The sequence below is a fragment of the Colias eurytheme genome, chromosome 1 (genome assembly GCF_061535395.1).
Source record: "Colias eurytheme isolate Ceu_HAF_F1 chromosome 1, ilColEury1 Martin Lab GWU primary, whole genome shotgun sequence".
NCBI classification, from domain to species: Eukaryota; Metazoa; Arthropoda; class Insecta; order Lepidoptera; family Pieridae; genus Colias; species Colias eurytheme.
This window is the reverse complement of record NC_142980.1, coordinates 2252907-2280126: the sequence shown is the minus strand read 5'-3', so window position 1 is coordinate 2280126 and position 27220 is coordinate 2252907. Positions and strand designations below refer to the sequence as shown.

At 35.5% G+C, this 27220-nt stretch overlaps 2 protein-coding genes across 3 annotated transcripts in view; both read right to left on the bottom strand.

The window, feature by feature from the left end:
* LOC149910895 (uncharacterized) lies at positions 1–1452 on the bottom strand. The gene is made up of 2 exons (XM_090103403.1): positions 928–1452; positions 1–673 (listed from the first exon to the last, which is right to left on the bottom strand). Exons 1-2 carry the CDS (start codon positions 1295–1297, stop codon positions 348–350), a joined length of 696 nt encoding a protein of 231 aa, XP_089959529.1. The 5' UTR covers positions 1298–1452; the 3' UTR covers positions 1–347.
* A 7509-nt stretch (positions 1453–8961) lies between these two features.
* The window catches only part of Evi5 (ecotropic viral integration site 5), a 41391-nt gene continuing 23132 nt past the window's right edge, over positions 8962–27220 (bottom strand). For both annotated transcript variants that reach the window (XM_090120260.1, XM_090120252.1), the window contains exons 3-16: positions 25822–25989; positions 22916–23148; positions 22384–22575; positions 21355–21519; positions 20830–21024; positions 19272–19430; positions 18788–19021; positions 18083–18301; positions 17332–17439; positions 16587–16778; positions 15532–15699; positions 14546–14641; positions 13882–13980; positions 8962–9727 (exon numbers count right to left, since the gene is read on the bottom strand). In XM_090120260.1, coding sequence (XP_089976386.1) covers positions 9578–9727; positions 13882–13980; positions 14546–14641; positions 15532–15699; positions 16587–16778; positions 17332–17439; positions 18083–18301; positions 18788–19021; positions 19272–19430; positions 20830–21024; positions 21355–21519; positions 22384–22575; positions 22916–23148; positions 25822–25989 — 2378 coding nt within the window. In that variant the 3' untranslated portion in view covers positions 8962–9577. The remainder of the gene's footprint in view (positions 9728–13881; positions 13981–14545; positions 14642–15531; positions 15700–16586; positions 16779–17331; positions 17440–18082; positions 18302–18787; positions 19022–19271; positions 19431–20829; positions 21025–21354; positions 21520–22383; positions 22576–22915; positions 23149–25821; positions 25990–27220) is intronic.

Below are 27220 nucleotides of genomic sequence, written 5' to 3'. Positions count from 1 at the left end.
TATGATTTTTTATAATTACGTTATTATTATACAAATTTGTATAGGTAGGTAACTAACTACCTACAATTAAAATATGATTAACATTTAACATTTTTAAAAGATGATAAAAGCATATATCTTAAGGATATAATATACTCTTGTTATAAGATTTTTAAGGCACACACGATTTATATCATGTCATACATAATCTATACGCAATAGAAATCTATTAACATGATCGACATCAAATATTAATAATTAAGAACACACATGATCATTACACGTACACAAATTGTATACAATAGGTTTGCCAACAAAAAAGTTATTTCAAATATTCATTCATTTTCATCATTGTCAGAAAAGCTTGTTTAAGCTGTCTTGCTTTTCTTTATTGTCGATGAAGATATCTTCGAAGTTTGCTTTCGTTTTATCCCCCTAGCCGAGATATCAATTTTCGGAGTAGAACACATACTATTTTGGGAGGTAGAGGATTCTATACTATTTTGTGAATCAACTTCCGAATTAACTGATAATTCTGAACCAGCATGACTCAATGAAGTGGGATAACCAGTGGACGTATTTTCTTGTTCACTAATATATTTGGATACGTCAGTAGAACGTAGGACACTTCGTTTCTTTCTCATGATATCTGGTTTTGGTACAGAGTCACCATCAGATTTATGTTCACTTGCATCTGAAACAAAGTTATCATTGATTAAAATACAGAGCATTCGAAAACATTACTATACTTATAATAATTTATTATTAACTTCGTGATAATAATGATTTAAAAATATCTACTGGGGTTTGCCTAATTTTATAACCTGACTTTACTGTATTATTAATTGATACTAATACACAGAGGCCGTAAGTACCAAATGTAGATTGTAGACATACAATTAACGTAAATATTTGGACTATGGCTTTCAAATATGTGTTTTTTTGTACCTTCGGTGCTAGCAAGCTTAGGCAATTCAATAGATGGCGTTCTAGACCTAAAGGAGGAACAAGGTGCTGATATTATTTCGTCCTCACAAAGCTCTTGGTCAATGTCACGTGCATCAGGATTTTTTTTACGTGATTTATTCGTTTCTGACGTTTCCTGTTCCACTATCACGCTTAACTCTTCATTTTCGACGCAACCGCTGGTTCCTGAAGACCATTCCGTAAAATTATTATAATTATATAAACTTCGGAGATCATATATCTCTGGACTACTGGGTTTTTCTACTGCATTTAATTCTACTGATTCTTTGTCAATAGTATCAGATTTCGGGGCATCACACCCTCTTCGATCTGCCGATATAATTTCCTTCATTTTTTTCTCTAACTCCTGATAAAACTCTTCTGGGTCATCGTCATCTTTTCTTTTAGGTACCACTTCAATATTTAGCTCTGGTAAAGATTCACTCGAGTCAGTACTGCTGCGTCGCTCTCGCGATTCTGATGAGGGAGATAACCCTGAAAGTAAATGAACAATGATTTAGTTATTATACCTTTTCTTTATTTTTCCGATCGCATTGGAATCACTACGTATAGTATAAAACAAAGTCGCTTTCTCTGTCCCTTTGTACGCTTAAATCTTTGAAACTACGCAACGGATTTTGATGCGGTTTTTTTAATAGATAGAGTGATTCAAGAGGAAGGTGTATATGTATAATAATTAAATTAAATAGTGGAGAAGTACTGATTTTTTTGAGGTTTCTAATGTGATGCCGTAAATAATTACATTTTTTCCTCTTACCTACATTGCAAACGCAGGCTGAACCCTACGAGTTTTATCAAAATAATGTACTTACTAAGTATTGAAAAAGTCAACAGAAAAGTCCGTGATGGTATAGGTAATATAATATTAAGTCTATCTCTTATGGATAACCCACAATAACTTTTTTTGTCATTTACTTTAAAAATTGCGGGACGTAGCGTTTGCGGCGGTACCGGCCGGCCGCCATTGCACCCGTGCGAAACCGGGGCGTGTAGCTAGTTTGTATATAAAGAATAGTTTATGAGCAAACATAAACTACAAGTATCTTTTGCACATGATATCCCTCATAGAAGTGGACTTCATCACAGGGCCGTAGCTAGTCGAATTTGAGGTAGGGCAGCGGTTCATCATCATTATCTCCAGCAAAATTAGCCATAAGAGGTTAAAAAATACTAATAGCTAAGTACAGGCTTCTATTTTGATAAAATAAATATTGTCTCAACTTACTTGGTTCCTCCTCAGAATATTCTTCATTACTTGAGCGCGACATATTTAATTAATAGAGTTTTTTTTTATTTAACAATTAAATGAGATTATCGTGTTTAAAAAAATACTCTTGAAGAGGGTAGACGTGAAATAAAAGAATTCTAATTACGATGATCTGGGATCAGGAGTTGCCATTTGAAAAAAAAAGAAGAAAAAGAATTACGATGATAGTCATGGCTAAACTGTGAACACGAAATGAAATGAGATAACTAAATAAACATTTAATTAAGTGTACAAATTGTATTTATCCATATAAAAATTCGCCAGTGTGATTCGTTTTTGTTTCAAGCAGTCACAAAATTCATCGATTTACCTATACTTTATAATATAATTATCTGTGTTCAGAGTATTCGGCCTGATTACTGTTTGGCATGGTTTTGACAGTTGACTGTTGAAGATTATGAAAACAAAGAAAATAATAACTTCGACATAGATTGACATCTTATTTCCTTTTGTTAGAACTGCACATTTGCTAAACTTTTTTCAATTACCATTACATATCTATAATATAAAAATGAATCCCAAAATGTGTTGGTAAGCGCATAACTTGAGAACGGCTGAACCGATTTCGATAAGGGTGCACTCACACACATCAGTCACCGTCACGGCACGTCACCGGACAGGATTAAAAAAAAATATGTATCAATAGTTCTAGTATGACTCTGTTCCCACACGACAGTCGCCGGCACGAAATCTATCAGTGACGTCACCGGTCAGGCACGTCAAATAATCTTTCCATACATGTATCATACTTTTATCCCCACTCACCCGGTGCCGTCACGTCTCAGTTCAGTCAGCGTCGTGCTACCGTCAATTGCTACATGTTCTCTAGCGTGACACACGTCTAATCACTGACTAACCTGATGTATGTGTTCAATGATTCAGTCAAACCGGCGACGTGACTGACGGACAACATGACGGTGACTGGTGTTTGTGGATACGTACACAAACCGTCACCGATCAGTCATCGGTGACTTGACGGTGACTGATGTGTGTGAGTGCACCCTTATTCTTTTTTTTTATATTCCTTGAAGTACGAGGATGGTTCTTATGTAGTGAAAACGTAAATATGTACCACGGGCGAAGCCGGGGCGGACCGCTAGTTTATAATAATAATGACCGATACAAGTAATTTTAAGATTTGATTATACTGATAAACCATTCTAAACATAATAAACAATTTCTGATTTAAATAACTGACGTCGATACAATTTTGTGTCAATAAACCTAAAATAAACATAATATACCATTCCAATCAAACATCAAGTACCAAGTAATACAGTATCTGAGTTCTGACCCGAGTTATAGTTATATTTTTCACCTAAGATGATTTCTGTGGCAAATCGATTTTTGACATATGTAGAGATGTCGGTTACTGAAATCGTATCAGTTGTTTCCGATAATCGATAATATTTTATGTATATGGAAATAAAATCGATTTGAATAAAGTACCAAAATTAGTTTTTTCGGCATTTTGCCAACAATTAACTAAGGAAACTTAGCAAACAACAGCAACAAAAAATCAACAATAATAATGAGTAACAATAACAGAATATCACGTAAAGTATCAATATAAAAATGCATGCATGCTTGTATACAAGGCTGACGCATACGTACAGGCGATTGACGCGATTGACAAACGATTATATGATTTTCCAACTCTATAATTAAAGTGAAACTTTTATTACATCGTATCAAACTTTTTGGTCTGTGTAGCGCATGTCGCATTTTTTTCAACGTTCCATTTCATGTACATTTTTTTGTGTTATATTATTTTATTTTTCATTATATTAAACTAAACACTAAACTTTTTGTTTTATTAGCTTAAGATGTTTCATTTTTATATTTTTGGTAATAATGCCGCCATTAAATTAAAAAAAGACGTGTTGCACTCGGGGACTGCCGCGGCAAAGCTATTGCATGCTATGCCTTCAAGCCACACCTCCGCGCCCGTCGGAGTGGGGTGCATGAGAATAATGTTTGATTATATTTTTGTTAATTTACAAAATAAAACTAATAATATCGATATATGTTTTATTTTAAACTTGCACCCAAAATGATTCTTACAAAACTTTTATCTCTTAACATCTACATAGTAAATAATATCTGAAGAATGAAGCTATTAGTAGGGGAGGCCAAGAGGGGATTTTGGGATTTACTCGAGCGCGTCAGATTACTATAAGGGATGGTACCTTAGCTATTCATTAGTACCTTTAGTCAATATGAGCAGTTATGGTTGGTGGGTGCGCTCAGGGGCCCCGCTGGAAAATTTGAATAATCCATAATTCCCTAAGGTTGAGCTCGAATCGTCAGATTAGCGAAATGGGGACTTCTTATATTGTAATTAACCCCCCCATATATTAATCTGACGCGCTCGAATAATATTACTTTAATTTTTTACCCTTTCTTGATAGCGATTAAATCGCCACTTAAATCGTCAGATTAACGTATACTTTTTTTCAGTGACGTCCTGGAGCATGCAAAATATCAATATCTAACGCGCTTGAGTATTTCCAAGCCAATTTTTTTCTTTTTTAAATTAAAAAAAATCAAAAAACCCTTCCCCACCGCTAAAAGTGAAAACATTATAGGACCTTTTTTTCTCGCTATGGTCTAATCTACCAATTCTAATAGGTTGCCGTGACGCTCGAGTAAATCCACATTTAGCATCCTGGGCTCCCCTACTATATGAAGTATAATATATGATCAAACGAACACTCAAGAGATTCTTACAAAACTTTTATTGAAAAAGGGAACTACATAGTAAATAATATCTTCGAATGAAGCGATTCATATAAAAATGATGGAACTTCACTCTGAAGTTCGTTTGATCATATATTATTCTTATAATCAGAGTGCATTATTAATTATAAATTCATAAGAAACAATCACAGCTGACATTGATTTGAGTAAAGTCAAAAATTAAATTCCGCTGCCATTCATTAAATGTAAATCCATGTCAGCAATGAAGCATTAGCAACATCAGTATAAATCCAAGAAGCAAATGTTCGTACAAAACACTTCACACTAAGTCTTGCCGTAAATATTGATACAAAAAAAAATAGTTGCATAAAATTGTAATTGTGTAAACTTCAATGAAGAGATTGTTTGTTCTTCTTTTCTCTGTATCTCCTAATTTCATTGAAGTTTGAACACCGATTGACTTCAAAATTGTAACATTATTTACGACCAGATTAAGTATATCATATAAAATTCGTTACGTCTAAGATCCACGGTTGGCTTCGTTAATATAATAATAAAATAATACAAACAATGATTTCGCTATTGCACGCTGGTTGTCCCTCGTATGCTGAGCGATAATATATTACAATCATTACAATTATTATGTATATCAATATATTAAATCAATAAAACCTATTTACAAATACTTTATTACACCTGCAGCGCTTGATCTGCAGTTATTGAGTTAACTGCAGATCAAGCGCTGTTGGAGGAAATATAATTTCTAGGCGTGCTGAGCAAAACAATAATAAATATATTATAAAAAAAGTTAATTACATTTAAGTCATTATACATATAATATAATAAATTAAACTTTTGCACAGGTCAAATAATTTTAAATAATGTGTCAATTAATATATTAATAGCTTTTTTATCATTGAATAAAATAATTAACATTTATAGCTGCTCAAATTCCTTAAACAAAAATAAAATTCAACTTAATAAAAACAAAACTAACGATATATTAAACTTTATTTGTAGTTATACAAAACATTTAAGCCGCTGTGCGTGAGGGGTACATAATTATTATATTATATTACTGTGAATGTCCAAGTGAATATTAATGCATCGATACAGTTATGAAATTTAATATAATATATTTTGTTTCTTATACTAATTTACTTGTTTGATAATAATTAATTGACTGTTACTGTTAGGTCTCGCGATAAAACCAGTTAAATAAAGGGGAAAAACTTATGTAAATATAAACCATTGCACTGCAGCTCGCCAACTCAATGATCACATAATATTAAGCTCATTAACAAATACTTTAGTAGCTGGAATAAATACTGTTCTCTAATACGAATAACATTTAAATCGGTAAGCATAATAAAACAACACAAACATACATAACATACAATAAATTCCCCGAGTACTACGAGTACGCGCACATTCTTACTCTAATCTAAAGCCATCAACTAATTTCGTGTAATACATTGAATAAAGTTTAATATAGTTTAAATTAATAGCCTTATTGAGATTGTGTGCCGGTACTCCGAATTGACGTTTTTTATCTCACTTATAAATTCGTGCCAATAAATGAAGGTATCATAATTTCCGACTATAGTTTCTCGCTTGCACTCACACATTTTGTTATATTGCTATCTCGCTCGCACTCGCTCCACTTATGACTCGTTCATTTATTTGCGCATCACATGCTTGTATACATTTAGTGCCAAGGAAGTGATGTCTTTAGAAGTGATTTTAAGCTCCTTATATAAATTATTGCTCCAGTAACAAGCGTAAGCCTAATTAAGAATAAAATGGAATGTACGTTAATTATATTACATGATAAGTAAGTGAAATTTAAAAAATACTCTCAGAAGATTTGAAAAAATATAATGTATTTGAGATCAAAGGTTATTTAGTTTGGCATATAGTGATCACAAGGGTTTGATGAAAGGGTACGATTAGTAGACGGTGAAGGTTCAAAACCTGTTTATTCTACTCACTTATCGGTTACGTCAGCCGTATTCGAAGCTTAATTGCACTTTAACACTTTAACAATGCTGCGTGCACCGAGACGAGGTAGCCCCTGCGCGAGTCACACGGTACCAGCTCTATACTATGATATAAGTAAAAAGTTGCAGATCAATCAAATAGTCCAGGATCCTTCGCCCATTTTTGCAAGTGATTACTATCAAGCTAATTTTCCGTGAGTAGCTTTATTTTGATGAGACACTCAATAATTTCCTATACGAAACTCTCGATTGGTAGCTAACAGAGGTAACAAGGATAAAAATTTTTGATTTGATGGTTTTCAAATATTTATTACGCAATTTTCAGGACAATATGTCTGTTGAATTGTATAAATATTAACTAAGTGAAAACAAAAAAATCAGCTGGTTAGTAATCATTTATGATGACCTCGTTATCGATACATATTGGAAAGGAGGGCTCTTTGATCAAACAATAGATTTTGTAGGACAAATATTTTTTCGAATAATTTAGATAATTATTTTGAGATTGAACAAAAAAAAAAATTCAGTTATAAAATTAAATATTTGAGAACCATCAAATCAAAATATTTTATCCTTGTTACCTCTGTTAGCTACCACAATCGAGAGTTTCGTATAAGAAATTATTGGGCGTCTCATTAAAATAAAGCGACTAACGGAAAATTAGCTTGATAGTAACTTGCAAAAATGGGCGATGGATCCTGAACTAAAAGTCGACCCTCAAAAAGGAATAGACGTGAAATTATTGTGAGCGAAACAGACAACTACGTGCCGCTCCCCCGTTATTACCATATCTATACCTTTTCACTTATCATATTTTACCAGTAACGTGTAACTTGTATCGAATGCGCGGGACTATCGGCGAGTGTCCGCCGGCAGCCGCGCCCCCGGCTCGGTGCAAACCACACAAAGGCGAGGAAACGCAAAACACTAAATACGTAAATTCGTTGAACCCTAACTATTTGATTGGCATCGAGACGCTCTTGACAGAGATAAATCCTAATGAACTACCGACCTACTGCGCATATTTAGATATTTATCCTTACGAGGCCGCGGCGTCCCCCTCTAGCTAAGTCGCAATAATAAAATTATTTTAGTTGGTAAGTGTATGAATCTGTCAATATAATTAAAATAGTCATGTCAATAAATTAACAAAACATCGATGAAAGTTAGAAATGAACATACTAAAACTTATTTTTATTCATTTTAGTCATTAGTTATAACATAAAAGTACGAAATTGTTTTTAATAAAATATTAATTGTTAAGACTGTGTGCCGCGACCGACTATTCTGTACCAAACAATTGACTATCCCAATACCTAGTTAAAAATACGCTACAAAACCTCTAGAGTAGTGATATAAAATCTACAACTAATTGTCTAATTTAGTTTATAATAATAATTATCGTAATATGTAATGTAAAAGGCATCCACTCGGTATATCGTTGTAGTAAATTCTGTGCAAACGGGACCAACTAACGGGGCCTGGTCGTTAAAAAGACGTAATTAATGCGAAACAATGAGTTATAGATGATGAATCTTGTATCTTATTGTGAATGCCAAAACCACACGAATGAAATGTGATAAATGTGAATATTTCCAATTCCTTATGTGAATAAGATACAATTGGCATTAAATGAATGGAACTAGCCGTGGACTACTTATGGTCTAAGATCCGTATATAGGTCGACCTTCACCGACGTGATAATAGAATGAGACCAATCTATACTAATATTATAAAGCTGAAGAGTTTGTTTGTTTGAACGCGCTAATCTCGGGAACTACTGGTCCGATTTGAAAAATTCTTTCGGTGTTGGATAGCCCATTTATCGAGGAAGGTTATAGGCTATATATTATCACGCTACGGGCAACAGGAGTGGAGCCACGGGGGTGAAACCGCGCGGAGCAGCTAGTTTATTATAAAACTAGCTGCCCCGCGCGTTCAAACAAACAAACAAATAAACAAACTCTTCAGCTTTATAATATTTTTATAATAAATGTAGTCTATAAAAAAATCTATTAAAGATGGGTTGACCGAAAAAATCCTGGACAGGATATTTTCAGTAAACCCATCTTTAATAGATTTTTTAATAGACTACATTTATTATAAAATTGGTCTCATTCTATTATCACGCCGGTACAGGTCGACCTATATTCGGATCTTAGACCATTAATGAAAAAGCTACAAAACACGAGATCAAGGTATAAACAAATATACAGAAAATAAGATTATAATATGAAGATTACATACACAAAAAGAGTTGAAAAAGAAAAAAGATTGTCTCCTTGCTTAATAGACTGAAACCACCCGAAATATTAGTATTTATAAGGTCGTGTATTACAAATAACTCTAGAACCACCACTCTGGTTCCACCCATAGCATGTATTATCTGTGCATTAAAAACAATCAGAAAGGGAAGATACGATTCCAAATACAGTTACACAAAGTCAATATCAACACACTAAACATTAGCCTATGTCGTTTTCATGATCCGACTCCGTACAAATCTATAATTGCTTACAAGTGCACATATTACACAAGTTTTATTATACGTACAAATAAATTTTGAAAGGGGGGGGTACCCTTTACAAGGAACCGGAGATAAAGTGTCCCGCTTTACAGGAGAACGGAGAGTATAGAGATATTGCTACGTCTTCTTAGAGTCCAGGGAGGCTGAGGATTCCCTCCGCAGCACGAGCTTCAGTTTGTCGTCCTCCTCCAGGTCCTCGTCCAGTGACTCGCTCCTCGTGAGCGTGAGACCGAGTGCGCGCGCCTTCCACGCTTCTAGCCTCATGACCTGGAATTGTGTACATTGTAACGATTAGTACGTTCTTTTGTACGCTACAACGTATACGTACGTACGTACACGTATGCGTGCGTACTGCGTATGTAAGTAATCGTATATGTATGTACGTTACTACGTGTTAAGTATGTATACGTTGTTATAGGTGCATACAGAAATTAGCGCAAGACTAGCTCATATTACGTTGTTGGAAAACATATAACGCCATCTTGGCTCAAACTAGCTTATATTATAAAAACTAGGCAACACACAACACATTTAAATGTTTATGATTTAAAAATGGATTACTCAGATATAAGACAATCGCAATTATTTTTCTTTACTTCTTACTATTTTTATACATAATATAGAAAAACTGCGAGTTATTTTTAATAATAAATATTGTTAATACTAACTACTAGACACATCAAACAAAGCAATGCCAAACTCTAACAAAAATACTATACAAGTAGGTATATTAAGATATAGTAATTTGGTTTAAATAATTTAATTATTTAATATTGTTTTAAAATATTCTTATATTATATGTTAAAGTTATGGGGACATAGATAACTTCTATATTATTGGCTTACGGTAATAAAAGGGTTTTAACAAAGGCTTAATGATGATAAAATATAATTTGAAGATGATGCAAAATACATATTTTAAAACATACATAGAGATACGCTCATCTTAACCATTGTATATTTTATTTGCAATCTGAAACTGGTCTTGAAATCTGATGCTGATTCGAGGACCATAATTACAACATAAAGATGAAAAATGAATACGGTTGTCATTTTAGCAAAACACGTGCATTTTCTATCTAAACATAATATAGGACGAATTTTTTACAAATGTACATAAACAAGAAGGCACTACAAAACACACCATAAACGCCGAATAAGCAAGGAAAAAGAAAAAAGCATGCTACTATTCTAAAATATTCACTATCAGTAAGTACTTCTTGGGATACCCAAATTATTTTGTACAAGGCAAGTGCAAGGCTTTCAAAGGGTATTTCAATATTAAAATATTCAGAAATATAGAGATTGCCTCTCATTGAGTATTGTGTGCCTGTACCTGCCCTCAAATGACAGTCTAAAGTGATAAAGACTATTTGAGAGAAAGTAATCGATATGTGTACTTTTACATCTTTTGACGATAAATGCAACACTATCATACATGCTCGAAGTTATTTGAGTAACACGAAAAAGTCTCAACCGTGCATAATATTATATTATACTGAATTCAATGATTATAAATCGGGAGCTAGATTATTAAGATAAACTACGCTGCGGTATGTTTTTAAACCATATAATTATTTATTTATTTATTACAATTTAACATTTTCTTTCATATTTATTTGGTATAGGTTGGGCAGTGCATTCGTGAATGGATAGAGTAACCTCGAAATGGAGTAATTACTACATTTGGAAACTTGTATTAATTTAGTATTATATATTAATTTTATCAATGTTAGCTAAAATATTAATCATTAGCATTAAATATTAAGTTATTTATTTACTCTTCAATAAAACTATACATGGGAAACTAATTGGTAATACATATAAGTATACAAAACAAAAAACAGTATGGTTTATTAGGCGGCCTTATCACTTAGAAGTGATCTCTTCCAGGCAACCTGGGCAAAAGGTAACAAGCTTACTAAATGACAATGGTAGGTAGAAAAAAAGGCAAGGATAAAGAAAAAACAAAAAGAAAATGGTTGTCTGTAAAGTCGGATTACTGACGATAGTTGAACGTGACAACGGCCGATTGTGCTTATTTGTCGCTCGTTCCGCGCTCTCGCTTGCACTTCAAGCCTTACGGAACGCCTCAGAGCGAGGTAACGCCGCATGAGTCATGTTTTTTCGTGCGTGCAGCCGGCTATCGAATTATGACGTTGTCACGTCAAAAAAAAATACGTGTGGCACTCGAGGACTGCCGCGGTAAAGCTATTGCATAGCATCGCATCGCTGTGCCGGATGGAGTGGGGGTGTAAGGTCTTATGTTGTTACTTATGATGTTAGCTATCTTATCCTGCGAGGTTGCTGGTATTTTACATGTAACCCTGTATAGATAAAAATACAGCACTACTAAGTTATATTGAAAGTTCCTGGTTCTTGTTACTCCTTTTGTCTGTTCATTCAATAATATTATGGGTTTATAAGCATGGATAGCATATCTTATTCAAGTCTAGATTTGTTATAAATCATAAGAATATTACCTACTTACATAGTTGAGGAAGAAAACTTCATAAAAGCACCACTTTTGGTAGTATTATAATAAGGTTGAAATATTGAAATCCTAAAACAGCAGTCTTTTTCTTCCTGACTTAAATACAACCCGAATAATTCATTATTATTGACCAGTATCACAAAAATCATACCGCAACATAGTTCCACTTCACTAGCAACAAAAATCTTAGAATTCCGCTTTTCAATAACAGAACTCGAATGCTCGCAATCACCACTGTAGTCTCATATTCTTGAATGTGATTATTTCCAGCGTTTATCAAAATACTTAGTGAATCTTCTATTTAAATAAAGTTAAAAATTATCAGCGTACGACGCTCGAGAAAAATACACCGATAGTCCTACTAGACTTACAATTTCAGTTAGAGTTATAAATTGGAAGTATCCAGCAACACTATCCAAATCATCAATAGGTATATCAGAAAAGTAGTCAACTAAAATTCCAAAACGACAGTCTTTGAGTTTTATTTTAGTTTTTTGAAAACCATTATTTTCTATACGAAACTACAGCGAGTGAAAATGGATATTTCGACGGCGTATCTAGTCAATACTACTACACACACACAAGCTACGTAAACTTACTCGAGCCATTTCCAGGGCTCGGAGTCCGGCGTGGTGATCGGTGTTGGGAACTGTGCAGTGAATGTTCACGTTAAGCCAATGTACATTGTGGAACAACGGCGTTTTGTTGTTCAGTGTGCACTGCCCCTTATCTTGGTTTGACTTTTAAGGAAGTTGTGGGGAAAAAAATCATATTTATATGGAAATACTGGACAGAAGTTTTAGATTTTTTTATAGTGTGTATTCTGAGGATTTTATACATTACACATTTTACATATTTTTCATGCGAATTGGTGAGACACTGGACTGGAACTGACTCTAATTGAATTTTCATTGGGTTTTCGAAATTAAAATGTGAGAACTGGTAATAACATAGAGAAGTTTAACAAAATAAGATTATGATTATGGTCTTGCCGGTAGTTACTATTGCTTGCTTTACCACCAATAGATAATCTATTCGGGGTTGTAGAGCCCGTACAAAATCAATATATTTTGATGATGAAATTGTCAACACAAACGGAAAAGGAATTTCAAGGAAAATTAAGAGACTAGGAGCAGTGCACGAACGTTGTTAAGACACTGCGTGTATAACACGGTAATTTTAGACAAACACAAGTAACACAGTTTTATTTACATATAAGTTAATTGAAGAATCCTGATCCATTGTTAGTAAAAGCCATGTGGTAGGCCTATTAGTGACGCTGTGCATATAATGATGCGCTGATTTCTTATAATTGGAATAATTTAAAGATAATTTTCAGTTTTCTTATTTTATTATCAATTTTAGTTTATATGCAGCGCAACATTACAATTTACAATATTAATGAACACATGGTTTTTTAATAAAGCATATTTTTAATGGTGCTATATCGGGTTACATTTCTCTATGATATTAAAGTTTTTAGTCTTAAAAAGTCTTAGTTAGAGTATACTTAAATAACAACAATAAGCATCCTAGGTACTAAATTTACCTGTATGTTAACTTTAGATGGTTATGTCAATTTTTTATAATTAGTAAAATGCATTTAATTAAAATTTGCTATCATTTTCTCCTAGATTTAATATGGAAATTATAACTCGATGTAGCACCAAGCAAAGCGTCAATGTTAGTGACTGTTAGTCGGCCTGTTCTTTTGATGACATATTTTATACATAAAAGATATTCTATAATAGAATAATTGTTTAAAAATCGATTTAAATACTAAACATTAAAATACTTCAATATTTAAATTATAAATTAAGGTATAATTCCAAAAATCTATCAAAATTATTAAGTAAAAAAGGGGCATTTCATCTATTTTTGAGGGCATATTGAAATTGTCGGTAAGTATTTTCTATTGGTATATTTACCTCGGCCTTTAATTCCGCCACTTGCTCTTGAAGTTCGCGCACTCGGTCCGAGTCATCTATATTGCTTCTTAGCTCACCTTCAGTCGCCATTACCTCATTCTGAAATATTCAATGTTTAATTGTTTAACCGTTATAATAATTATAAATAAGAGGTTCATTAAAGAAGTCATTTTTATTAAGGTACCGTAATAAACCGTATTGATATTATTAGGCCGGGAGATATTGACACAAAATTTCGGGTCATTTGTATAGGATGACGGTTCTATCGGTAAATCCTAAAAATTTTGTGTTACAAATCGTTTGACTTCAGTAATTTATCCGACGAGTTCGACTAACGCCCACGCGACTGGGCCATCGGTACCAGCGTTCTGACCATCGTTTTTCTTTTTGTCATTGCGTACTAAGACCCCTGTAGAACCGCCATCCTGTTACAAATGACCCGAAATTTTATGTCAGTATCTTCCGGCCTATATGAATGTGAAAATGTGTTTGTTTGTTTATCTTTCTATTTCGTCGCAATAGGAACAGATTTTATGATATAGTTTTTGTGACTGGAGTTAGTTACTCCTTTTTAGTCTTTTTACACAGTAAAATATGCCATTCTCATGGGATTTTTTTTTGACTACGCGGACGAAGCCGTGAACAAATAACTATTTGTTGCTACCTTTAGTTTATATTCAGAGACTTCATTTTCCAATTCGGCTATTCTCTGCGCGTCTTCCATGTTTCTGATGTTGGCCTGCATGGACTCGTACTTAGCCTATGAATATAAGAAATTCTCTGTAGAATAAAACATTTTAAAAATAACAAAATTTCAATATTATCCTATTTAAAAATCGATTTTAATACACAGCTGAAGAAGATTAGAAGCAGATTTGCACACGGTAGCGTAATGGGGAGTTACCGTGATGTTTAACAGCAGTATTATTTCCAGTGTGGAAAATGACGCTAAGTCGCTTCCAGTGTAAGTGGAAATTGCAGCATGTGCTATGGAAGGTTCGAGAATATGGCAAAAAGTCCTCGCTAGCACGTCTCGTGGCACGTGCACCGTGAGCTAGAAGGAATGGAATGTTCTAGAACACGGTAGAAGGTCACCTTGCTCTCGAGGTCGCTGAACCGGTGCTGGAACTCGCGCTGGCGCGTCTCGTGGCACGTGCACCGTGAGCTAGAAGGAATGGAATGTTCTAGAACACGGTAGAAGGTCACCTTGCTCTCGAGGTCGCTGAACCGGTGCTGGAACTCGCGCTGGCGCGTCTCGTGGCACGTGCACCGTGAGCTAGAAGGAATGGAATGTTCTAGAACACGGTAGAAGGTCACCTTGCTCTCGAGGTCGCTGAACCGGTGCTGGAACTCGCGCTGGCGCGTCTCGTGGCACGTGCACCGTGAGCTAGAAGGAATGGAATGTTCTAGAACACGGTAGAAGGTCACCTTGCTCTCGAGGTCGCTGAACCGGTGCTGGAACTCGCGCTGGCGCGTCTCGTGGCACGTGCACCGTGAGCTAGAAGGAATGGAATGTTCTAGAACACGGTAGAAGGTCACCTTGCTCTCGAGGTCGCTGAACCGGTGCTGGAACTCGCGCTGGCGCGTCTCGTGGCACGTGCACCGTGAGCTAGAAGGAATGGAATGTTCTAGAACACGGTAGAAGGTCACCTTGCTCTCGAGGTCGCTGAACCGGTGCTGGAACTCTCGCTGTCGCGTCTGTAACGCGCGCTCCCGCTGCAGCGCGCTGTCGAGCGCCTCGCGCAACTCGCGCAGCTCCTCGTCCTGCCGCCGCAGCTGGTTCGTCGACACTTGCACTTGGGTGCGCAGCTCCATTTCCTTAAACGATAAACAAAATGAAAGATACAAAACCGACAGAAAATGTTTTGAACATATCCATACTAATATTATAAATGCGAAAGTAACTCTGTCTGTCTTTCTGTTACTCAATCACGTCTAAACTACTCAACTAGTTTTCATGAAATTTTGGTATGGAGATATTTTGATACCCGAGAAAGGACATAGGCTACTTTTTATCCCGGGAAAATGACACAACCCCGGAAATCCCACGGGAACGGGAACTATGCGGGTTTTACTTTGACTGCGCGGGCGAAGCCGCGGGCGGAAATCTAGTATAGGTTATATTTTGGAAATACGTTCTGTATGAAATGTACATTCTGAGCTTTCTATAAGACCACTTTCACATTTAAGCCACTATAGCATTGGCGGCTGCGTCAGAACGACGATGTCAAAATTTCATAGTATAATCAAAAGCGCGGCAATCGCGCGCCACCGCGTGCGCTTGAGCTAGTGTTGTAAGCGCACGTAAATATAATAGTTCTGCAAAATGAGCGAGTGGCATACCGATGTATTTATTTTGGAAATTCACATACGTCCTGTTTTCTGGGACTCAAGGATCAACGTGAGACAATTATAACCCTGAATAAAAAAAAATATCGGCCGAATTGAGAACCTCCTCCTTTTTTTGAAGTCAGTTAAAAACCCGAAAAGAACTGTATACTTTTCAAGATTTTTCGAAATAAAGAATAAACATTCACATTAATTCTTCATTTCGAAAAATCTTATGAGTACTGTTGTTGTGAAAAAGTAGGAGCAACAATGGAAATTTTGAAATTAAATGTGTCAATGAAGTTTCAAGGGATATGCTTCTGTCGGTACCTACTTAGGAAATTCATTCATACACATTCAAGCTGTAAAAAAGTTACCTTCAGCCTAAGTTCCTTGAGCTCAGACAGAGCCTCCACCTCCCGGATCCTGGTGGTCATCAGTTCTTCCTCCAGTTTCTGCGTCTCATTGGTCCTGCCCTCCCAGGCTCGGAGCAGCTTCTTGGGCGTCGCCATTATGTCGGATACCATATTCGACTGCACCGGCGTAGAGGGTGCTTCTTGACGATGCTCCTATTAAACATATTCATTATTCATACATTCTTCAATGGACACTTAATATTTTTGACGTGATAACGTCTTATAATTCGTTAAAGCCGGCTGCACGCACGAAAAAATATGACTCATGCGGGGTTACCTCGCTCTGAGGCGTTCCATGTAAGGCTTGAAGTGCAAGCGAGAGCGCGGAACGAGCGACAAAGAAGCACAATCGGACGTTGTCACTTTTTCACGACAATTATTTTTTTAAAGGATGCATTACACTTATCGATGGATACATTACACTTATTTTTATTCATATATTTACAGTACTCCAAAATTAATAATGCGCATGCAGATCTGCGGAACAAACTGTCTATTTACGAAGTATTTTAATGTTTAACGTTGCAATTATTTTTGTTGATCCGTTCTCCAGTATCCGTTTTTAGGATTGACATTTTTCAACGAATTTTTTAATTTGTGGAATAGCGTAGTTGAATCAACTAAGTTTAGTTCACAAGTAAAGTATTGAAAAAATTTTTAAATGAAATACAAAATGATATTTAGACTAAAAGGATAATTAACTTACTTGTAAATGCCTCTGCCAAGACTCTGATAATTCAGTGACGCGTTGTCTGAGATCTTTTAATGATAGGTTCGCCTCGGCTTCGCGCAGTTTCACTGCGATTAACTCATCCTGTTTACAACCAAATACATTAAATTTAACGTAACATCAAAGTGGATTAAAATATTGTATAATTACTACGAGCGTTTTACACCTTTTTATTATATTACTAGCGGTCCGCCCCGGCTTCGCCCGTGGTACATAATATTTACGTTTTCTCTACATAAGAACCATCCTCGTACTTCAAGGAATATAATAAAAAAAGAATTATCGAAATCGGTGCAGCCGCTCTCGAGTTATGCGCTTACCAACATATTTTGCGATTCATTTTTATATATAAGAAGATAAAACAATCATGTAAAACGCTGATTCTCTATAACCTTCAAGAGATTTAAGGATTTAGGGATTCTTCATTGATTACAACTAATACGAAAACTGAGAAATGATATTAACTCATTGACCACCGAGCGGCCCGATCGGGCCGAGACACAATAGATTTTCTATTGTGTCTGTGATCCGAGGACTGACGGATTAATATTGAAATGATATAATGAGAAATGACATATTCCAATACTATAATTTTCCCATAAAATACTACTTAAAATTAATTATCATGACCAAATGCTTGGAAAGTAATTCAGAAGTTTGGTCAATTTGATAACAACAATTTTCAGCGACAAACACTGGTTATTTTTAATGTAACATTCGAAGTTACCTGCAAGTGAGCCACATTATTGTCAACACGCTGTTTCCTGAGCATCTTGTTTTCACTCTCGAGCTCTGTGATCCTAGCTGTGAGCTCTCGTTCCGCAGCCTCCCTCTCCGCCGCGTGCAGTCTCGCGCGCACCAACTCTCGTTGAAGGCAACGAGTGAGTTCCTCTTCTTTCGCGTCGTTGCCCTGTGTGCCTTCGAGGGACGATTGGCGCGAGTTGTTCTGCTCGAAACGAATAGTAAATTAGTAATTTGGTGTTCAAAATGAGTAGGAATATGCATAAAATTTGAAATGGCCTAAAATATTTTTTTCTCGAATATTTATTATCATGATGTTATAATGAAAAGGATTTTTTTTAATTACTTATTATTTAAACCCTTAAAATAATATTCAAAAAGTGCAAAATAAGAAATGTGACGTCATCTGACAAGACATTGTATTCATCACTCCACAGTAAACGCTAAGGTGAACACCCACTGGACGTGTCATGTGACGTCACGCAAAGCGCGCGCAAAATGGCAGCTTTTGAACTGCTTAAATTTTTTAAAAGTTTTAAATTTCATTTATAAAAATATCTAGAGTATTTTGAAGGCCATTAATATTTTTTTCTACGTTATAGAATAGTAAGCTATTAATTTAAGACAAAAAAGATAAACATGAATATTCTGCATTGTTTATCGAGAATGGGCGAATGAGCGTGGCGCTCACCTCGGCGATGGTCATCTCGAGCGAGCGGATCTCGTCCTGCGCCAGCGCCAGCCGCTGCTGCACGGCCACGTGCTCGCGGCGCAGCGCCTGCAGCTCGCGGGCCAGCGCGAACGTCTCCTCCGCGCCCTCCGCGCGGTCCACCTGCCCGCGCACCAGCCGCTCCGCCAGCGCCGAGCTCTCCTTCTCCAGCAGCTCAACCCGCTGCTTGAGCAGGCGGTTCTCTTGCCGGAGACACTGCGGACGATAGCGTTGCGGCGTTATGTGTTGTTAGTGGCTCCGCACGTATCCGCAATAAGAAATAATCACATATTTGTACGTAACGAATGTACTAAAAATCTGTTCAATGAGTTTCTAAATTTTTCAAAAGCAAAAGCGTTATTTAATATTTAAGATGCATAACAATTGCTTTTATCGACCACGCAGCACCAAGCCGCGGGCAATTTCTAGTATTTAATAAAAAAAGAAAACAAAAATAAATACTCACTCTCAACACGGCGATATCCCCCTGCTCCTTCGTCTTGATCACCGTGTACTCTTTTTCCAATTTTTTCATCTTTCGTTGCTGAACTTTTATGGTATACGCCAAGTTCATTAATGCATCTTGGTCAGCCTCGGCCTTCGCTGGTAACTCTTTTTGTATGTACTGTTAAAAATACCCAAAACATTTTAAGCAATTACTGTTATTAGGATCTGTATAGATCTACCAGAATCTGATGGCATACTTATATTTAAAAGATTTTCATGTGGCAACTTTATTTGACAACTATCAAATTGGTTGTCAAATTATTTGTCTTCTTCGCAGTTGATGAATAATTTTTAAGATTATGTATAAAAAATCTTCGAAAATGTCGAAAATGCCACTGCGATCACAAGCAAGACGTGTTGTTTAAATAATGTGTACACACATTAGTGTAGGATGTTGAATAAATTATTCATAATTTATAAGTTGTGATGTAGTTTGTTTTCTTATATCATATCTTACCTATGTATATAATTACTATATTTTCAATGTCTGAATATAAACAAAACTGAAAAAAATAAAATTATTTTGATGTTTTTTTCACTATCAAATCACAAAATCACCAATGCACACTTGAACGTGGAATATTATAATAAATAACACAATAATGATAATGCGATAAAGCAATTATCGGTTACTATCTCGTAATTATGATTTGTATGATAAGATGTATAAGTGTGAAATTGGCTGAAGCATCTGGACATCTGGATTTGAGACAAAAAAAATATTGATAGAATGAACTAAAACTACATCTTTTATTATCTATACTAATATTATAAAGCTGAAGAGTTTGTTTGTTTGTTTGAACGCGCTAATCTCGGGAACTACTGGCCCGATTTGAAAAATTCTTTCGGTGTTAGATAGCTCATTTACCGAGGAAGGCTATAGGCTATATATCATCACGCTACGACCAACAGGAGTGGAGCCAAGGGGGTGAAACCGCGCGGAGCAGCTATTTAGCTAGAATTTTAAAATTGACATCTGTTTCAAGTTCGATTGACAAATGTTTCAAAACCGTATCGATTAATTCATTTTAGGACCGATTTTTCAATGCTTGGATAAAACTTATTCGTCGAATAATGTATAAAACTACCATTTTAAAAACGTATTCTAATTGCCTGTATTTGACAATTTACGTGACTTTTTAATATTATAGTGTAATACTTTATTGGACGGATAAGTTTTATCCAAGCATTGAAAAATCGGCCCTTAATCGATGTTTTTAAGCAGGTTACCTCTCTTCGAAGATAAAATTGATAGACGTCAAATGTTGCCTATTAAATTGGCTCGACTATAAGTTGTTTCTTTATTCTGTTTATAGAAAAAAAAACTGCTGCTTGTAATCAAGCAAGACTTTTGTTAAGTCAGTAGTGTTAAGTAAGTTAATAATAATAAAAGAAGTTAAATTTTCAAGAAGTGTATTAATGCTACCCTTGCTATCAATACATTGTTCTTTTAGTACCCTTATTTGTACTTTTTTCTGAGGTACACAAAAAATAAATTTAGATTTTTTTACCCCCACCTTCAAAATATTCTCCATATCCAGCGACAGCATGTCATCTTTGCCCAGGGTGAGCATGGCTAGGGCCACCTTAAACACAATCTCTATCCCTTCAGACAGGAACACGTCCATGACTCGGCAGGCGAGAGGCAGCGATAGGGTGGTCGTGAACAACGTGAGGAACCAGCTGCTGGCGTACATTGATGTGCTGAAATTCTGGAATGATAACGAATTAATCCCTCAGCCCCCGGAATCACAGACACAATAGAAAATCTATTGTGTTGTGTATGGCAGGATCTCAATTTGACGGGATGTGGTGAGATTCTGTGGAAACATTTAAGAATCGACTTCAAAAAAGGCAGGAGCTTCTCAATTAGACCATATTTATTTCGATACCCACAGCGCATGAGAAGAGCCGTAGGTTATGATAACAGTAATGGGTTAGTTTCGAAGTGGAAGTGACAGTATTATGGAAGTGACATATTTGTAAGACAAAACGGACAAATTTTTATCTCTTTTAAAAAAGCAGTTCAAAACGTAATATACCTGTGACTGGAAGTGCAAATACAGATCTGGCAGAAGTTCCTGCACCAAGTTCTCCAGTTGGAACATGCACAGCCCCAGCTCCGCCATGCTTGGCTTGAACATATCTCGCATTCTGTGCTGCTGCATTATCTTTACAAGTACTGCGAACGCTTCTTCTTCTGGCATCTGTAAATAATATTTGTTGCAAATCTTAAATTTGATTTTATTACAAGTTAAAGTTAAAGATTTTAATTAATTTTTATAATATTTCTTTCCTTTGCTGTGCACAATAAAGCATTCATTAATTCAGTCATTCAACGAGAACTATGCGTATCTTCTTCTGGCATTTGTATATATTTATTCTTGTTATACGTGTCTTTAGTTTGATTTAGGGCAACACCTTAGAAGTTACTATAAATAGAGCACCAAGTGTCTCCTCTTCCGGAATCTGTATACAACATTGCCTTGAGTTTGATTTTACGGAAGATCTTATGATATTTATTTTTGTTGTTGGGCAGAGAATTAAAACACGGTTACTAATTCACATCGTATATTGTTTCACAATCGACAGCCATATTGAATACAAGAAAAAAAGTAAAGCGCGAGCTATACGTTTACAAACACAGATAACAAAAATAGATTTAATCTGTAAATGACGCGCGAGCTTCGTTTCACACACCAACACTTGTAATGTGTCTTGAGTTTGATTTGACAACATAATATAAAAGATTTTAACGCACTCTATGTGTCTGTCCATGACTACGGTTGTTTTGTAGTATTTGAAACATCCACAAAAATGAAACAGTACCACAGAATACTAAATAGTAGCTAACGCTAACAGTACATAAAAATCGTTAAATACCCATTAATTTGTAATCTTTATTTTTATTTAATTATTGTTGTTGTTTATTGGCATCCATAGGTAAGCGACTGTTTAAGATATATATGACCCATAATTCCGACTTTATCTTAATGTCCCATGTCCTTTATAAAAATAATTTCCTTTATGTTTTAATTGCTGTCTATATAACACATTAAAAGATGATTTACCTGCATCAACAGCAGGCCAACAATGAACCCGGAACCTTGGCAGTACCCGACTTCCCTGTCATGCAGCGAATACGCCTTCATAACGTTGAACAGAGACTCCTGTCCCAAGCCATCTTTCTCTTTGAAGAAATCGTGCTCAGGATACGTGCGTGCTATGTCACGACGTATCACCTTCTCGCACGCTGATTTGGCCTGTTGAATAAAATTATATAGTTAAAAAAAAACATGCTTTAATAATCTTATTACTGTTATCGTTTAGATAAACTCATTAAATTGTTGTATCGTCACCGATTCACCGATAGATGTACAAAGTTTTAATTAAATCTGTCCGTTGAAAGTGGATCAGTAGATTCAATTAACTCTTAAAGGAGTCGGTTACAAACAAACATACAGCTAATATAAGCGTGTTAAAAATAGTAAAAGAGAAATTTAAGAGGGATGTGTTTAGCTATTTACTTTTATCTATTCAATCATTATAACGCACAACATCAAAGCAAGACCTTCGGAATATCAGATCAAGATACATAATTACCTTAATATACGAAGCATATAACTTCTTTTCTGGCGAGGAGTCCACTCCCGCCAGCAACTGCCACACGATGCCTCTAAAATGATGTGGCACTCCCTGCCTGACGAGATCACGCACGAACTGGTTGCGTCTCCTCCATTCTGTCTCCCAGTTGGTGACCAGCCGGCCCCAGAGGCCCCAGAGATCCTCCTCTTCATTGCCCCCAACTCTGGATTCTTCATGGCTTGAACTCGTCGCTTTAGTAATCGTAAAATATAGGTATAGTTTATGTTATTTATGTCGATGAAAACTGACTGTAGCAATCGCAATTGTATAATAAATAAATAAAATATAATAATTATATTAGACTAGTTTACCGCCCGCGGCTTCGCTCGCTTTGTCTAAAACCTAATAAATTATATACTAAAACCTTCCTCTTGAATCACTCCATCTATTAAAAAAACCGGATCAAAATCCGTTGCGTAGTTTTAAAGATTTAAGCATACAAAGGGACATAGGGACAGAAAATGCGACTTTGTTTTATACTATGTAGTGAAGAAAATCAACTTTAAAACACTTTAAGAACAATAAAAAACATATTAATTATCGTTTTTTTTATGTAAATATAAATTTAGAGAGCAGGGCAATATCAGTCTAAGACACAAGCAAGAGCAAAAACATGACAACATGTGTATGTTCCAATCCGTACGGATTTAGAATAGTAACTAGAAAACTTATTTGATGGGAACGAAGGCTTTCAATTTAGGGCCGATTTTTCAATGCTTGGATAAAACTTATCCGTCCAATAAGTATTACACGATAATATTAAAATGTCACGTAAAATTAATTAGAAATTAGAATACGTTTTTAAAATGGTAGTTTTATACATTATTCGACGAATAAGTTTTAACCAAGGATTGAAAAATCTGCCCTAAAAGAACTACATACCTAAGACATTATTAATAACATTAGATATATAAAATTCAAGCACACTAGTATTAAACCCGTAGTTATTGTCACTCATGCTTGACTATGAAATATTGAGATGAGACATCGTCCTATCTGTAGCTATCTAAAGATAAAAGATAACCAATTGCGTTATTTTTAAGTCATGACAATATCGTGATCATACGTGAGAAATTAGAAACGGGCTCGGTATTGTGACCCATTGTCCCATTTTCAGAAAGCTTGAAAACGCGAAAATTACATGATTTCATATTTTAACGTGGATTTGATACAAAGTGAGGTTAAACAAAAAAAGGTGCAGAAATATTCCTCATGCCCTGCAGCCTGGTTTTAATGTCTTTAGATTTAATTACGGTGAACAAAGTGTACTTCAGATTCAGATGTTGGAAATGTTTATTGCATTTATTCTAGTTCAGGATCCATCGCACATTTTTGCAAGTGATTACTATCAAGCTAATTTTCCGTGAGTAGCTTTATTTTGATGAGACGACCAATAATTTCATGTACGAAACTCTCGATTGTGGTAGCTAACAGAGGTAACAAGGATAAAAACTTTTGATTTGATGGTTCTCAAATATTTAATATCACTTGCAAAAATGGGCGATGGATCCTGAACTATTCGAAATATAGTCTATAACTTTCTTATTATACTTTCTTTGTTTAAAGGTTGAAGATACAATTAAAATAAAGTATGGCATGGCGATTTTCGTAAATGGCTGCACGACGATGGTTACCTGTGCAAAAGTTAGCCTGGTACAAATGGTTGAATTGATTTTTTTTTTTAATCAACGCATTCGCGTCGGAATGGCGGGCTTTAAGTCACACCGGAAAAGTATGGCATGACACTACCGCCTACATCTTTTTTATGGACTATCGGTAAATTCTAAAATTTTTGTGTTACAAATCGTTTGACTTTCACTATTTATCCGACGAGTTTGACTAACGCCCACGCGACTAAGCCGCCGGTACCAGCGTTCTGACCATCATTTTTCTTTTTGTCATTGCGTGCTAAGACCCCTGTAGAACCGCCATTCTTTGTGCCAAATGACCCGAAATTTTGTGTCAGTATCTCCCGGCCTACTAACACCCAAAAGAAGCCGCGGGCGGAAAGACTATAAAACGATGAAGGTTCATTGACACTTTATGTGACTGTAGGCACCTGTAGGTATATTAGTCGTGGTCTGATCGATATTCCATTTTGACTTCAGAACAGCATTTTCCACCAAAACATACTACTACTCCTTAATTAGCTCTGCGATTCAGATTCTTGGGTTCCTAGTTTCGACCCGAGTTTACGCCATTTTCCTCATTCATTCCAATTTCATCAAAACATAGTGTCTATTTAATACCAATAATTTGTATAGTGTCGTCAATCGCACACAGTTTAAGTTTAAACTACACGCATCGCGTACCACGATGACGCAACGCGGTGGGAAAGCAACATATAATAATTTCATTATCTTTTAAAGTATTATAATTATGGCTCAGACATTCACTGAACGGACTATGGAATTTCATGTGCGTGTTTTGAAAAACTGCTCGGAATTGGAATTGTGTAACACCAATAAATTTTCTTAGTTGAGGTCAATATCACTCGTTAATAAATAAAAAGTTTAACTAAATTTTATAATTTCTTAAATAATGTATGAATAAAGAACAGGGTGAAGACAAATATTTCTCCAACAACAACAACTGCAACTTTATAAAAATAATGAAAACCTAGTAGCAAACCCAGTAGTGGTAAATAGAAGAGCCGGCGCTTGTTACTATTTGATTTTGAATTTTATTTTAATAAGATCAATGTCGATAATAGTTTAACAATGGAAAATGGGCGGCGCTGCGCCTCGCCATATCTGCGCCGCCAGCCCTAAAGCTTAAAGCCAACTGTAGTAGGTACACAAAAAACCAGTTTTAACGAATTGTCTGCCTACTACCATCTCGGGTATTGATCTATAAAATCTTACCAGAAGTCAAGGATATTTGCGACGACGTGTCCGAGTTCTTCCTACTATGCACCGCGGTCAGCGAGGGGCACTTGGCGTCCGCCTCGATCTTCTTGTTCTCTGCCTCCAGCTTGGCGAGCAGCGCCCGGTCGGGCGTCGGTAGGCTTTCCGAAACGGTCTCACGGAAATCTGAGGATACGGATCGGGTTTACGATTCGACATCTTAATGCAGTACTATTTGTGATGATGGTTGAACGACCTTTACAGTTCTGTATTTTCTCACACTGGAATAAGCACTGCTTTAAGACGTCGACGGATTGTAAATTTGTTTAGAATATAAGAATAATAAACTGCATTTAATTTTCAAGCTTATACACATTAAAGTAACAAGACAATACAAACAGATATTCATAAAAAATACATAGATAGTAAATAATATCTAATCTACTATAATATTATACATTAGCGTAGTGCGATGTTAGTGCAGGTGCAATTTATTAGTTTATCCGGATTAACCAAATTTTTTCTTTTTTTTTTAGTTAAAGGATCTTAATTCATAATATCTGCATCGACTAGAATCTAAATAGAAAATGTTTTTAATTTTATTACTGCCTTCCATATGAAGACGTAGAAATTTAAACTTTGAAGTTCTTCTGCATCCTTCTGTATCAGTTGTATACGTAGTATATTATTATTAGTTTGTGGTATCAGGCATATCATTAAGTAGGTATGTTTTGTGCAACAGGACTTTTCTTTAAACTGATGATAATATAAAATAGTACTGGTTAATAATATAATTCGTATTATGTCAATCTTATAAATAAAATAGTTAATGTTGCTTATAGTAGTCTCTCATGTTTTAGTTAAGAGTTCTTACAGAAGAACGACAAGTTGCGAACGGCAGAGGCTACTTCAGCCGTAGCCACCTGTCGACGGCAGTCGCCAACGCGTGGAAGTATAAAGTAATATTGCCAATCTTCTATCAGATGATATGTATGTTCAAGACATTTGGCTTTCTTTTTTCTCGTGAAAAAATGTTTGGTTTTATCACGATAAAAGTGTTTTCTCGTAATAAAACTAAATGCTTTGACAAAGTCCTCGATGTTTTATTATAATTGTTTATGAAAAAAAAAATCATAAAAGTCATCAATACTTTTTGATCAAACAGAATCCTCCAAAATATCATCAAGTTTGATACATTGTTTATTTTTTAGATTTGGTCTTGAATATTAGACGTATCATCTATAAGAAGATTGGTAATTTTGCTTTTGCTTAAATGCTCTTAAGCTTCTTTCTCTAAAGCTTGCTTTTCCCTTTTTATCCCTAACAGAACGTTCGAGTTTCACAAGGTAAAAACGTAAAATGGACAACATAATCCGTCGAAATCAACAAGGTATATTAATTCGAGTTTATAATGAGT

What these genes read in the sequence shown, in the direction of transcription:
- LOC149910895 (XM_090103403.1), bottom strand. Translation starts at nt 1,297, where the DNA reads ATGAAGGAAATTATATCGGCAGATCGAAGAGGGTGTGATGCCCCGAAA. An exon ending in TAAGCTTGCTAGCACCGAAG is followed by an intron (nt 674 to 927) that starts GTACAAAAAAAC and finishes ACTTTGTTTCAG; the next exon opens with ATGCAAGTGAACATAAATCT.